The 14,611-nt window shown below is 39.9% G+C and overlaps 1 protein-coding gene across 3 annotated transcripts in view; it reads right to left on the bottom strand.

The window, feature by feature from the left end:
• Nucleotides 1-14,611, bottom strand: part of ARFIP1 (ARF interacting protein 1) — an 80,860-nt gene that overhangs the window by 25,522 nt on the left and 40,727 nt on the right. For 2 of the 3 annotated variants that reach the window (XM_075257663.1, XM_075257671.1), the window contains 4 exons: nucleotides 10,916-11,011; nucleotides 9,894-10,009; nucleotides 6,936-7,157; nucleotides 2,505-2,662 (listed from right to left, as the gene is read on the bottom strand). In XM_075257663.1, the coding sequence (XP_075113764.1) occupies nucleotides 2,505-2,662; nucleotides 6,936-7,157; nucleotides 9,894-10,009; nucleotides 10,916-11,011 (592 nt within the window). The remainder of the gene's footprint in view (nucleotides 1-2,504; nucleotides 2,663-6,935; nucleotides 7,158-9,893; nucleotides 10,010-10,915; nucleotides 11,012-14,611) is intronic. The other variant, XM_075257679.1, reaches the window with a different exon arrangement.

Raw genomic sequence — 14,611 nt, 5'->3', positions numbered from 1 at the left:
GGTAAATGCATGATTAAAATTTTTGCACACTTTAATGTACAACAGTAACTTACAAGGTTACGAGATTAGACACTTCGATGTTCATCCTTCCAAATTTGGCACATTATCAGAGTTGAGCATGTCTGAGCTAGATGTGCAGAGCAGAGATAAGCAGACTGAACGTCAGGTAACCTAAAATTGCGGCCGCTTTCTCTGCCTATTTTAGCCAGTGACTAGTCACTTCCTGAAAATCTGCAATATGGATAACAACTGCAGATTTCATACCAGATTTGCACTCTATATTAAAGGGGTGTTCTCACAAACATAACTTGAATTAATTTTGTAGGCAAAACTGGTTCCCCTCAAGCGCACCCCTTTGTCATACCTGTCCACCACCCCTTTCATGCTTGTGTTCCGTCCCGTCCTCTTACCCGGAACTTGCGCCTCTGACGCCGCGCTGTACCTATCTAAAATCTCTGGCAACTGTGGGTTCGGGCGGAGCCAACTGCACATGTCTGAGCGGCCATTTTATGGTGGTCTGCTGCGCTCATACACTCAGTGAGCCTCATTAAGCATACCAGAACAAAACTGATTTTGAGAATCGGGGAGAATCAAAGTAGTAATGGGAAGAGTAGAATAGCCAATGACAGACTCCCTTTAAGCTGTGTGAACATAGCTTTAAGCATATGCACACATAAGCTAGTAGCTAGCAACAACCATTTTGCATCAGGACATATCTACTCTCCAAATAATCGGCAGAAGATAAAGTAAATTATCCTTGCAAATGTCTACAGACAGGATAGATACCTAGAAGAGCATGTAGATAAATATTACCTTGTCACTGGGATTTCAGGTCAATGCTACGCTATAAATATGCTAATATTAAATTTAAGCATTTAACCCTTTCACTTAGGGGTCTCCGGAAATTTTGCACCTCCAGTGGTCAGAGTCATTTTCACAGTTTTGAGATGGACAAATAAAACTTGAATTGCAACAGTACAAAATCACCCCCCAACCCTTATATTTTCCTAAAGTAGACATTTCTTGACAGAATGCCACTTGGCTTTGTATGTGAACAGGCACCTTCATGCAATTTGGATTTAAAGTGAATGTTTTATTTTTTTTAAAAAAAAGTGCAAATAAATGTATATTAGTTGGTAAAAGTGGAAACCAAACAAAAAGTTACATGCACCAAACCTCCTAAAAATAAGAGTTCAACATGTGCAGAGTTCATTTATATCACTATGGCCTGAACCCGCATGCACGTGTCTTCAGAAAATCACCAGAACTGGAAGGAACAAAAATCAGCTTTGAAGGTGGAAATGTTAAATTAGAAACATCCTCGGCTAGTAAAGTGCCACCCTGGGCGGACATATAGATACGTGGGTGACAGGGAAAGGGTTAAAGAGGCTGTAAACAAATATGCATGGTTACCAAACTGTGTGTCATATCAACCTGACACTTTACCTAAGCCCACAGTTAGGCCATAGTAGCATCCTATGTGTGAGGCTGTGAAGACAGGCTGTTTGCAGTGATTTTAACAGGAGTCGCTCTCCGCACATAGCTGTAAGCACCTATATACCTTTACGGCATCTAGTTAAGAGAATGACAACAGCAGCTTTCCATATCCTGCCCTTCATGATCTCAGGATTAGGAGATGCATCAGATGCACAGAATTATGCAAGAATGGACTTGTGGAGTCCTGAAGCTTCTTCTACACAGTATATCAACAACAATTATCTGATCATATAAAACATTTCATAATGTACATTTACAGTGCACATAAACAGGCCTAGTGCCATCAGCAGCAGTATATATTTCATGCAAATGACCTCACATACAATAGCAAAAGAAAAACTACTGAGAAGAAACTATGGTGCTCCACATAGTCCTCTCGATAAATTGTACTTGCTGCTTGAACCCAACTTGAAAGGAGTTGTGTTATATTAGAAAATGCAGCTGCTAGAAACAGCACCACAAATGTTCATGGGCCATAACTGGTATTGCAGCTCCAATCCATGGAAATGAATGTGGCTTACCTACCTATGTGGCTTACAATACTACATACAAATTATGGACAGGTTTGGCTCTGAGTTTGGAAGAAGGTAGATGTGGATTCAATCTCACCCATTTAATCTGGTGTTCCTGCTACCCAGATGAGAACACACAAAGAAATGGGAATTCAGCTACAGGACATAATACAACATGCTGTAATATTCATCAATACCTTGGCTTTCTGTAGTGCAGGTAACTAACCCTTTAGGACCAAAAGTTGGACTAATCAAATAACAATTGTCAAGCCTTTCTATAAGGACAAGTTATAAGCCTTCCTAGATGGATACACTGATCTACTTGCTTGGAAAATTTGCAGTTGTATAATGTCCCATGTGGACATACCCTAGGTCGCAAAAGGCTTAAGATATTATATACACAGAGAATGCATTTACAGAGAAGAAAATGGTAGATGTTTACCAAAAAAAAAAAAACCCCACAAAAATTATTAATTTTTTCCCTATTTTCATTACCTGGCAGTCTCATACTGTTTGACAGTAATAAGTGTATCTTCAATGGTCTTGTTAACTAGTGTATTTACACTGGAAATGAAAAAGTTGATAGCCCCCAGCAGCGTTTCTCCATTCTTGGCAAGAAGTTTCTGAGTGTCTGCATTGTATCCAAATTCCTCCTAAAATACATCAAGATGTGAGACTTCATAAAATAAAGAGGACAAAACAAAACAGTTTGCAAAAACGTATGAACAAAGAAGAAAAGCTGTAGAAAATAACAAGTGCTCATGTTTTCTTTACATTACCCTTCTTTCTATACCCTATTAGGCAATGAGGGAGAAATCGAGATATCAAAACTATTAGCTGGACAACAACAAATATTTACCAAACTTAATGGGGCTCTGGTGGTAAACAGAGCATTTATACAGAGGTTCCCCTATATATGAATGGGTTACTCTGAAAATCTCAAAAATCAAAGTTTATGCTGCAAAAAAGATTTACTAAATATATTAAAAGACATACAATTCTTAGTAAATTCTATAGATTTTGGAATGTCCCAAAGTTAGAAATAAAACCTAGGTCTATGAACAGTCGTAGATTTGAGCCGTATTCTTTAATATATATATATATAAAATAAAAAAGTATTATTAGGAAACGCCATGATCTACAACTCTTAGACAAACACAACCAACAGTTCTTGACACTTTTCAAACCTGGCAAGTACAAGTTATGTTGAAAAAAATTGATAGTGCCTTGGTCTGCTGCATTGTAAGGGTGCATTCGCACTGAGTAAACGCTAGCTTATTTTGTAGAGTAAAATTACACTTGTAAATTTTGCTATCCCATTGACTTCAATGACATTTTACAGGCGTATTTTTACAGGCGTATTTTTTACAGGAGTATTTTTACACTTGTAAAAAAAATTTCATTGAAGTCAATGGGATAGCAAAATTTACAAGTGTAATTTTACTCTACAAAATAAGCTAGCGTTTACTCAGTGTGAATGCACCCTAACACTAGAAAAACTGGTGTAAAACTCTTTAAAAAATCCCCCCCCACTGGCCTATATGTGCTTGCCTTTAACAAAAAAAAAAAAATAAATAAAAATATAGAAATAAGTAAAATGTTAGACCTCATGCACACAAGTGAATATCGACTGTATTTTCCACTCTGGAACCCTTTCAAGAGAGCAGGACTTGTATCTGGTGACCTATGATGCAACCTCCTTGCAGATATTATCTTTGATCGAATACGAAGCTAGGACTCCAGTGCTGCAAGACTGCCGTGCTAACCACTGAGCCACTGTACGTTAATAAAAAGTAATGTGAACTTAACTCTATATGGCACTGTGTAATGCGACTGCAACATAAGTGATGGATTATAGATGAACAAAAAGATAAAACAAGTTAGGGAGAGACCTGACAAAATGGTAATTTAAGACATACAAAAACCTCTCAGATGCCAGATACAGCTCAAACGCCAGGAAGGAACGCATTTATACATTAGTTGCCATTTATTGAAGTACTGAAAATAGAACATGAAGGTAGCAGATCATGTACAAGGCTAAGCACTTGTTGTATAAAAGGAAGATCAGAGACAGTGATGTCATCAGGACAGCGAGACACTGAATGGGAACAATAACAAGGGGTGGGCTGGAAAGCAATTATACACGATCAAAGCAGCGCTCAAATGTCACATAAATCATCTCATGGAGGGCAAGCAAAACAAGCTAAGAGAAGAGCTTCAGGTACAGCACCGAAGAAGAGGATGATGCACATGGCCAATGAATAGTATGCACAGTTACTAAGGAAACAGGCCGCAAAACAGGACATGCACAGCAGGACAGTGAGCCATGATAAGTGGAAAGTGGGAGAGGACAACCCAGTCCAGACTAATCATTAAATCAGCTCCAACATCTCCAATGCCAGAGCTCTCCAGGGCTGCCAGAATATTACTTACTTGCCATCACGGGATATTATATATGTAAGGATTTCTAGAGTTTTCTTGTATTATTACTTTCTTCTAATGCTAGGCTATTATTGCAGCCAGAGTAGATGATCACTGGCTAACAAGCCTTGGCAGCCTCCATTGTTTTGTGTCATAATGATATATAGGTGGAGCTTTACAGATCTAGCTTCAGGGGTCAGCTTTAATATACCGGGACACTGATCAAAGATTGTTACTCCAGGATTTCTATAAAGCAAAACGACACACATACTACACACAAACCTATTACACACTGTACCCTAAATAAAGCAACCAAGGCTGATCCCTGAAATAAAAAGTCTCCCACTGAATACATGCTTACAATATTTTTGTTACAGGTTAAAACAAAATCCAGAAGACTGTAAAGCCTGCAAACTGGTTTAACAAGTAAATAAATTAATAATCTCATTTAATTGCTTTTAGGGAAAATGACAAAATTCAAGAAAGACCAGATCAAAAAAAGAGAGACTGCCGTGTTTGTGTGGGCAACATGTCATATAATAATAGGATTGGAAGCGTGCGCCTCAATGTACAGTACAAGCTGTACTGTAACACTAAAGACAAACTGTACAAGTTACGAAACAATGTTACATAAGGCAATATGCTAATGGAGCCCACAAATGTCATCAATAGGATATGGGGATAGGGTGTGTAGAAGTACTCAAGGCTTATGGAGAGAGTGTTTTCGTTTCCAGCAGCAGTTTAAACAAGAACAGACTTAATAAAGGGTTTATTAAAGAGGTTATTGTTGTTTTACCCTTGTTGAAGTGAATTATGCTAATACATTATCAGTATTAGATGCACCAAAATAATCTGGTTAATAAATGCAACATGATTAATACACATAAGCCAGCTGTCATCCTTTCCACTGACGCTAGGTTCACACTAGCGCCCGGAGTCTGTTCTCAGCTTTCCGTCTTGTGCATGCAGAAGACGTAAAGCTGTCAGACCGGGTCCGGCCGTGAGCGCCGGTGAGCGTTTTATGCCCTCCGCCACAAAACTGTTTTTTTTTTAAACCGGACACAGAGTACTGCATGTCCGATTTAAAAAAAAAACGGTTTCGCGGCGGAGAGCATAAAACGCTCACCAGCGCTCACGGCAGGACATCTTTCAAACCCATTCAAATGAATGGGTATAAAAGAGTCCTGCAGCTTTCTGTCTCCTGCTCAGTTTTGTGCAGGAAACAGAAACCTGCATGAATGGAGACCGGGCGCAGATGTGAACGAGCCCTGACAGACATCACTCCTGATCTCTCCATACACATCTGTTCAGTAGAGACATACATCTTTGGTGGTGGGTTATTTCTTGATGACAAAATGATTGGCCAGTTGAAATCCAATGCTAATCTCCCTAGACCAGCTGCCATCGAGGGGGAATCAAAAATCCCTTTCCTCCAATACATGGCCAACTTTATATAATATCCCACTGATGAAGTTATAGGAATAGATTTGCTGTAACATATTAGCTAGCTTCTGACAGTAACTAAAGTGCTTCAAGGAGGCAGAAAGTGACCTTATCAATTATATTTAAAAATATATATAGTGTTAAGAAATTTGCGGAATTTTGTTTTTAAAATTTCCATGTAAATATCTGTATTTAAATAATTTTAAAATCCTGCGTATTTCATTAGTGGTCATACATTGATCAGTATTTTTATTATTATTTTTTTTATAGTGTCATTTCATTGTAGCCACACGTATACAGATCTTGTCTGATTTTATTATTAAAGGGGTTATGCAAAGGTGTTAGAAAGTGGACAACCCCTTTAATAAATTTACATTGTCATTATTCTCTATATCTATACAATAAATATTTCTCCTTTTATTTCCAGGCGTACCTGTCGGAAGTGCTAGGATTTTTGCTTAATACAAATAAATTTAGCTATTGTTGGCATAGAGTAGTAACCACATTGAGACATCTCAACAAGGCACAAGTCTCTTTTTACACTGTGAGTGATCTATTTTCCATGTTAGAGGTAACTGCAACTCTAAACAGCAGGAACATATAGGAGAAAATAAGAACTCTTTTTAAAAGGGGCTGTCTCGAAAGACATAACTCCTTTCAGAATGTAGCCCCTCACAACAACCCTGTCAACAGCTGATTTTGCTGGGGGAAGTTCCGCCATGCAGGAATTTCCCCTGTGGTATTACATGGTGGGCATTTAGATGAATAGCCGCCCTCATGTTACAAGAGCAGCTTGAACCCACTGGAACAGGAGTCACTTGCACAGCACAGCTCTTGTTTCTGGCTAAGTGAGGGTGTGCCCCCTTCTATGATGCCCATATAAACAAGGCTGCCTTCATAAGACAACCCCTTTAAGTGTATTTCATAGTCCTGGCTGAATGCTTTTAAAATGCAGCTACAATTTCTACTCTTTACATGCGATACTGCAAATATAATGAGAAAAACACAGCAGATAAGTTGACAGTGGGAAGATGATGTCCTTTAGGTCAGGCTCATACTCACATGTAACTCTAAAGACTTTAAGCTGAGGTCTGCAAAAGCATCTCCGAGTTGCCTCTGGGTCTGCACCATCTGATAGAGCTGTGCAGAGAGTGTCTGAGCCAGCTTTAATACATGTTCATACTTCTTTTTGTTGTCTCTCAGAATTTCTATCTGTGCTTCTAATTCCAAGTCTACTGTTCTTGAGCCACGTCCTAACTTCTCGGAGAGAATCTGCCGGGTGCACTGCAATGATACAGACATTTACATTCGGGATCAGGGACCCTTTGTAATCTGATAAAACAACATTAACGTTACACAAGTTACATGATAGAATAAACAACATGTACTTCATCATAGCAGTATATTTAAGAACTCTTGCATTGAAACATGAATCAAGACCACCAGAGCCAAATGTGACATATTGTAGCTCCAGCTGTGAGATAGTGGAATTCAATAGAGTTCTTGCCAAATGATCTTGAGGTCTTACATAAAATATGATCTTGTTATGAAGCACATGTGAAGCCCAAACCAATAGGAACCCACCTGACATTTGTACCAATATGGTACTACATGAAAGCACATGAATGTTAATGGATTTGCCATTGTATAGCATGCTGTTCTATTGTTTGGAAAAAAGAAATAGAGGAACCTTTACATCTTTGGAACCTTAACTGATGGACAGTTCGATTCCCGAGTCCTCAAATTTGCACAAGAGGCCTAGAAACTATCTTATAGATAAAGTCATTGTTACGCTAGTAAAATTTTTACTATATCAATCCACCAGTCCAGAAGCAGCCAAAGAACTTTAATACTAACAGAGTCATCCCTGAACTTGTTTTTACAATCTTTACAGGTCTGATCAATGAAGGGGCTGCAGTTGCACCAATCCCCTGCCAAGATCTTTTTGATAATAATGAGATGTGGTGGATGGCTCATCTGCTCCCTGGCACATGGCTGACACAACAGCTTGTTATAGTCACAGCAGGGAAGACATCCTCCAACCTATTTCTGCAGACTCAGATTCATTAACCCTATAAGTTATACCTGGATGCAGGATGTCGATTTTAGGCTATACAGCAGTATATAGAACTGGGGGAGCACAGAAGGGGAGCTTTATTAATCTCCCAAGCCACTTTTGCCAGTTGAGATAAAAACTGTTGCAAATGGTATTTTTATCCCATCCTTCCCAGTATACAAAAAGGGTGTGTGGTCAGGGTGTTATGGGGGTGGGGCCACTGGTTTTATCATTACATACATCCAAACCGTGACTATGTACTATGAGATAATGTAGATTTCAGTGCAGGCAAATAACCTTGCTGAGGTTGCCCCTAACTTCTGAGGAGTAAAAACAAACAAAAAAAACACTGGTCTTCATAAAATGTCCCGCAGATATGCAAAATAAAACATTACATTTTCTGAGAAATAGGCAAAACAATTACATTGTAATTCTGATGAAGGATGTGGAACTGGTATTATGAAATACATGTAATAGGAGTCCAGAATGCTTTTTACTTATTTGTAGTTCTTCTAATCTAGGACTTGATTTCTTAAAGAGGACCTTTCACCGATTCGGGCACAGGCAGTTCTATATACTGCTGGAAAGCTGACAGTGCACTGAATTCAGCGCACTATTGGCTTTCCCGATCTGTGCCCTGGGTGAAGATATATCAGTCCCAGTACTGTAGCTCTTTAAAGTCAGAAGGGCGTTTCTGACAGTCAGGTATGTCCTTCTCCACAGCAGCGCCTATCACGCTGTACAGTGTGAGCGGGGAGGAACGCCCCCTCCCTCTGCTCACAGTGCTCGTCCATAGACTAGTATTATCAGGAGGGGAGGAGGCGTTCCTCCCCGCTCACACTGTACAGCGCTATAGGCGCTGCTTGTACAGAAGGACGTTCCTGACAGACTGTCAGAAATGCCCTTCTGACTGTAACGAGCTACGGTACAGCGACCGATAGCTCTTTACCCGGGGCACAGATCGGGAAAGCCGACAGTGCGCTAAATTCAACGCACTGTTGGCTTTCCAGCAGTATATAGAACTGCCTGTTCCCCAAACCATGAAAGGTCCTCTTTAAGGTGTATATATTCTACAGAAGATTGTTCAGAATAAATACGATTTTGGCAAACTCTCACTTGCTAAAGCACCCATTTACTGTTGAATGGGAATATTCTTGTTTACCACTATCAAGACCTCTACAGATCTAATACTTCTCACATTTGTAGGACAAACCCATTAAGTGTATATTTACACACTGCATAGTTGTTGCAGAAATTTCTGTAATTTCTAAATGCAGATGTTTCTGCAACTTGTGGACAGATTTCTCCATGCCCCATATAGATGCACAGGGCAGCCAGAAAATTCTACACTAAATTGTCACATATGAACATAGACTTATAGGTGACCATTAAGCTGGGGAAAGATTAGAACACATGTAAGGAAATATTATTAGACTGAAAGTAGTTGAGACTTGGAACAAACTTCCAACAGATGTAGGTGGGAAATCTATGGTAAGGCTCTATTCAGTTGAATGATTTTCACTTCTTTGCGATGACTTGCATTTGGACAAAAGCAATACATGTTAATGGTGCAAATCACATGACCAATTTTGCTTAGAACATGTCCTAGTTGTGCCTATTTTCATGGATCTCTCATTAAACTGAAATGTCTGAGGGATTCATGAAAATATGGCGCCCCACAAGTGCAAAATGGCTGCCCCACTTTCACATTATTTGTCAAAAGAGATCCTGAGCAAATTTAAGCATACCTGAGATAAAATAAAAATAAGAGGCAGATGGTACAATACGAGAAATTTCTACAACAAATCAGATTTGGTAGTGGTCAGATACCTGGCACCCTCACTGATCAGCTGTTCTCAGCACAGCATTCAGCTAGAAGCAGACGGTTCAGTATACTGGTTAGTGACCATACTGTGTTACTGCAGCTCAGCTCCCATTCACGTGAATCCTAATGTTATACAGACCTTGTATGTATTTAAACTCCATCTTCTCACTAGTTCTAGTTTTTCAATGGCTGTACTTCTTGGTTCTTCAGCGAGGACTACTGGGCCACTTCTCTGCTGAGTCCTCGGCCTTTCTGCTACAGAAGCAAAAGAGAAACAAGAAAAATATTTTCAATCAATAAATAAGTAATGTAAGCCTCTTATCTACTGTATTGGTGCAAAGGTCCAAGACTTAGTCTACTAAACAGTCACTGTAAGTAAAAATATATATTATGAAGTAGAAAGACACATTTTTAAGAGGAGACAACACTATTTTGTTCACAGATTTTGTGTACCCCTTTCCTTCTGGCACTTTCTGCTGTCCTAACTCACAGACCACCCCCCACGTTCTTCTCTGATGTGTTCCTGTGACTTATTAGAGAATACATAAAAGCACAAGTGTTTTTTAATTTATAAAAGTGAATATGAGTTCATCTTACTTGATCCAAAGGTGCAGATTTATTCATCATGTACAGAATTATCATTCCTATTGATGTACTGTAATGTTATATTAGTACAAAAGGGAAACAGCAATAGAACTGCAAGCAAAATGGGTAGTAAGAAGTTACGGTATATTAACTTGATTTTTCAGCAACCGTTTGTAACACAACATCACCCTGCTCAATTCATACACTTCATATTAAGGTAGACATCATTGCGATGTATGTGCACCAATATGATTTGCACCAACCAAGATAGAACACTGAAGCAGCTTCTTTCGTCATTATAGAATGGCAGTAAGTGACAGGTTGTGTGCCCATGGTGACCGGTTAGTCCGGACCACAACAAGGGAATTAGGTTTTATTACCCTCAGTCATGGGACAGTGTAGAATGTACTGCAGCAAGGCAGTGTGATGTTGCTTTTACACATACAGCAGAAGAGATTAACATTTTAGATCACTTCGGCAGACTAATATGATACAGCAAAAATCAGAATATTAGGTAAATAAAGGGGTTAGTGCAGCAGCAGCAGCAGCTCCAGGGGTTATCCAGCATTGCAATACCTGACGGAACAAATAAATCATCTCCTTGTCCAGCCAGTCTGCTAGCTGCTGTGCTGCTGGGAGAAATGACTGGAGACCGGGGTGTGGAGAAGGATCCTGAAGAAGAGTACAAATTGCATGGATATTAAAATAGTTATGGTAATACATACACTTGTAAATATGAGCAGAATGCATTAGACCAGACAGTCTGCTAATAAATAATGATGACAAAGGAAGACTGTTACTAGGTAGGAAGATGTGAAATTCTAGAAAACAATTACAATATTAGAAGAGTGACAACAGTGTCCGCAGTCAACGACTACAGATGGACCTCAATGTTGCCTTCAACGTGAAGCTGGCCATATACCTGATCATTCATTTGACTGACAGTCACCACACCCAGCTTCCTTATACACATACATACTTGATCAAGCAGTGCGGTCTGACAGGTCAGGCATCTGCTTACCTCCCATAAACAAAAGGATTGGGCAACTGAAACCCAACTGCCCATTCCTCATATTTCCCAACATCTGCATCGGGGCTAAAGTTGCAAAGGCTGGATACACATTAGATGGTCACCTGAACTTGTCAAAACAACACAATTTGCCAACATACATCTATTGCACATCGGCTGCTTAAGAACACAAAGGCTTGGTTGCGACTTGGGGTTAAATCCTTGCACACCATGTTTACCAGCTGACACAATTTTGCAGGTAAAACTGAGTATTACCTACAATATTGCATGAACAGGTGGGTGAGGTTTCATCCTTGTGCAGAAGATGGATTGTGTGTTCTTACTCTTATATATACTGATATCTGACCAACATCAACCTAAAATTGTATATAGAAAAGACGAGCTGATCGAATTGAAATGTATTCCATCTGCTAAAAAGAAAAAAAAAAAAAAAAAAGACAGATGAAAAGGGCTTTAGGGGACATTTCTTCTCTTGCTGAGGCTTTACCTCCGCACCAGTGTGACAAAGTGGGAGATGTCACAGGCAATTCGGGAAGGAGCTGGATGGCAATTAGGGGTGATTATTTAGAGCAGAGTCAAAACTTCCCTAAAGCCCTTTTCAGCTAATCTGAATAAGAATCAAACAATGATTTTCATGAAAAAGGAGCTGTGATGCGGAATAAGTAAGGCATCTTGGGAAAATGTAGAAACAGCCCTACATTAGTTATTAGTCTGATACTGATTTTCCTGCTGATAGACTCCCTTTAAAGACCTTCCACCACCTGGGGCACATGCGGTGTAATACACCACTAGAAAGCAGACAGTGCGTTGAATTCAGCACATTTTTGGCTTTCCCATTCTGTGCCCCCCGGTGAAGAGCTATCTGTGCTCGTACCGTAGCTCTTCACTGTCAGAAGGGCATTTCTGACAGTCAGTCAGGAACACCCTTCCTCACAGCAGTGTCTATAGCGCTGTACTGTGAGAGCTGTCGTTGCTTACCGCCCAGGGATGACTCTGAGTGGTGAGGAACGCCCCCCCCAGTACTCGTCTATGGACAAATACCAACAGGAGGGGAGGGGGCATTCCTCACCGCTCTCACAGTACAGCGCTATAGACGCTACTCTAAGGAAGGGCGTTAATGACTGACTGTCAGAAACGCCCTTCTGACAGTGAAGAGCTATGGTACCGCATCGATAGCTCTTCACCAGGGGCACAGAACATGGAAGCAGATAGTGTGCTGAATTCAGTGAAGTAGTGTCTCACAACAACACATAACTATGACACAGAACCCGGCTTCTTCGGACAGAGTGCAGTCTGGGAAATGCAGCCGATATGCAGACTGTATTTACCAGATTATAGCTACCTGCATACCGCGACCCCAAAAAACAAAAGCATAAGTCATTTCTCAGGGTCCACGTGTGGTAACAAGTAGCTCTGTCAAAATGTGTGATTCCATTAATTGACAAACAAACCAGACTACTGTTCAGTGAAATATCATTTCTAAGCTTCATATAACCTGCCAAGAGAACTGCCAGCTTAAATAGGATTACAGAACGGTCTGGAAAAGTGCCCGGGGTAACAATACAGCGCAACAAATCTGGAGAGATGGCAGATTACTAACCTGATGGAATGTGATAAAGGCAAAACAACAATAGTTAGCGTTTGGTGACCACTGTGGACTTATTCTCAGATCTACATGATTTAATATGGATTGTAATAAAGCATTAACGCTGTGGTGATAAACTAACAGCATCACCAACCAGTAATAAGGTAGGCATAAATGATCATAAATTAAAGGGGCTTATCAAAGACTAAACATTGATGACCCATAAAAGGTCATTACAGGGAACCTGGCCCCATCATATGTAGGATTAAGTAAATCTCTTTCTATTACTGCTCCTCTGTGATCATTCTGTTGCAGCAAAGTGAAGTTCTAAATATGTTGAAAGCATAAAAACACATATGCAACTTAACCCAAGTAGTCACAGGGGTGGGAAGAAGCTTCAGCCTAGTCACATCTCCTGGGCATGACAGTCATCTCTCTCACAGTCCATCCAGGAGGTGATTAGCAATAGGACAGTGTGCCTAGGCTGAAGCTCTTCCCCGCACCTATGACTACTTCAGTTAATGCCTAAATGACTGTTTAGTCTTTCAGATATGTAATTCTTTTTATAATTTCACCTTGAGGCAACAGAAAGATTACAGAGGTGGTACCAATGGTATAGCAAGTACTTCATCCAGTGCAGAAAGGGGCCAGTTTATAGCAGAAAAACTACTTGACAGATTTCCTTTAAGATCGCTGGGGGTGAGGGTCTCGCACCCAGTCCCTGCAGCAGCGCTGTGGCCTAGCTCACTTTTAATATAAATGGGAGCTGAGCTGTAATAACTTGGCTAAGCCACTGCACAGTGTATGGCGCTATAGGCTTCACCTCAATAGTATGTACAAAGAACAGTTGATCAGTGTGTGGGCTGACTACCAAACCTTCACCAAAACATTCATTCTTAGTCTTGGATAATCCCTTTAACATAAAGCGTCTCAATATGGTTCTATGACAAAAATGACGCAATGCGTAGACAGGAGTGACACTTTTTTTTTTTAGGCAACATGTTTTTCTAAACCAATTAAACTTACTCTATAATTATCGACCACAAAGAGTGATCTGTATTGTACTGAAGTAGTCTGACCACTATTTTTAAAAATAAAGCCGCCCCAGGAGACACTCCCAACACCCCTGGCAAACCGCTGGATTTTGCCAGGGAAAGGTGTAACCAGCCAGGCATTCAGAAGAGTTGCTACCCATGTAATACAGGAATGGCTTGGCTGATACAGAAGTGGGTTGTATAAACAGGAGTTCTCTTTATAATATCTTATGCCTAAACAAGTACTGCAGAAAAGTCTTTTGTAATGCAGGCCCATGCATTTCAGACAATGGCATTAAAAAAAAAAGTTCATAATTAGCACTCTTACAGCATGCAAGTGCCCTCAGACCTGGACACTTAGACATACAGTCATGGCTGTAAGCGATGACACCCCTGAAATTTTTCCAGAAAATTAAGTATTTCTCCCCAGAAATGATTGCAATTACATGTTTTGTTATACGTTATACATGTTTATTTCCTTTATGTCTATTGGAACAACACAAAAAAAATAATAATAATAATTAGATAATTTCACACAAAAAATCCAAAAATGGGCCAGACAAAATTGTTGTCCCTTTTTCAAAATAGTGGGTAAATAACTTTGTTCAAACTTATCTGTTGCA

The sequence above is a fragment of the Leptodactylus fuscus genome, chromosome 1 (genome assembly GCF_031893055.1).
Source record: "Leptodactylus fuscus isolate aLepFus1 chromosome 1, aLepFus1.hap2, whole genome shotgun sequence".
Taxonomy (NCBI): Eukaryota; Metazoa; Chordata; class Amphibia; order Anura; family Leptodactylidae; genus Leptodactylus; species Leptodactylus fuscus.
The sequence above is the reverse complement of the archived record's forward strand: the minus strand, read 5'-3'. Positions and strand labels throughout refer to the sequence as shown.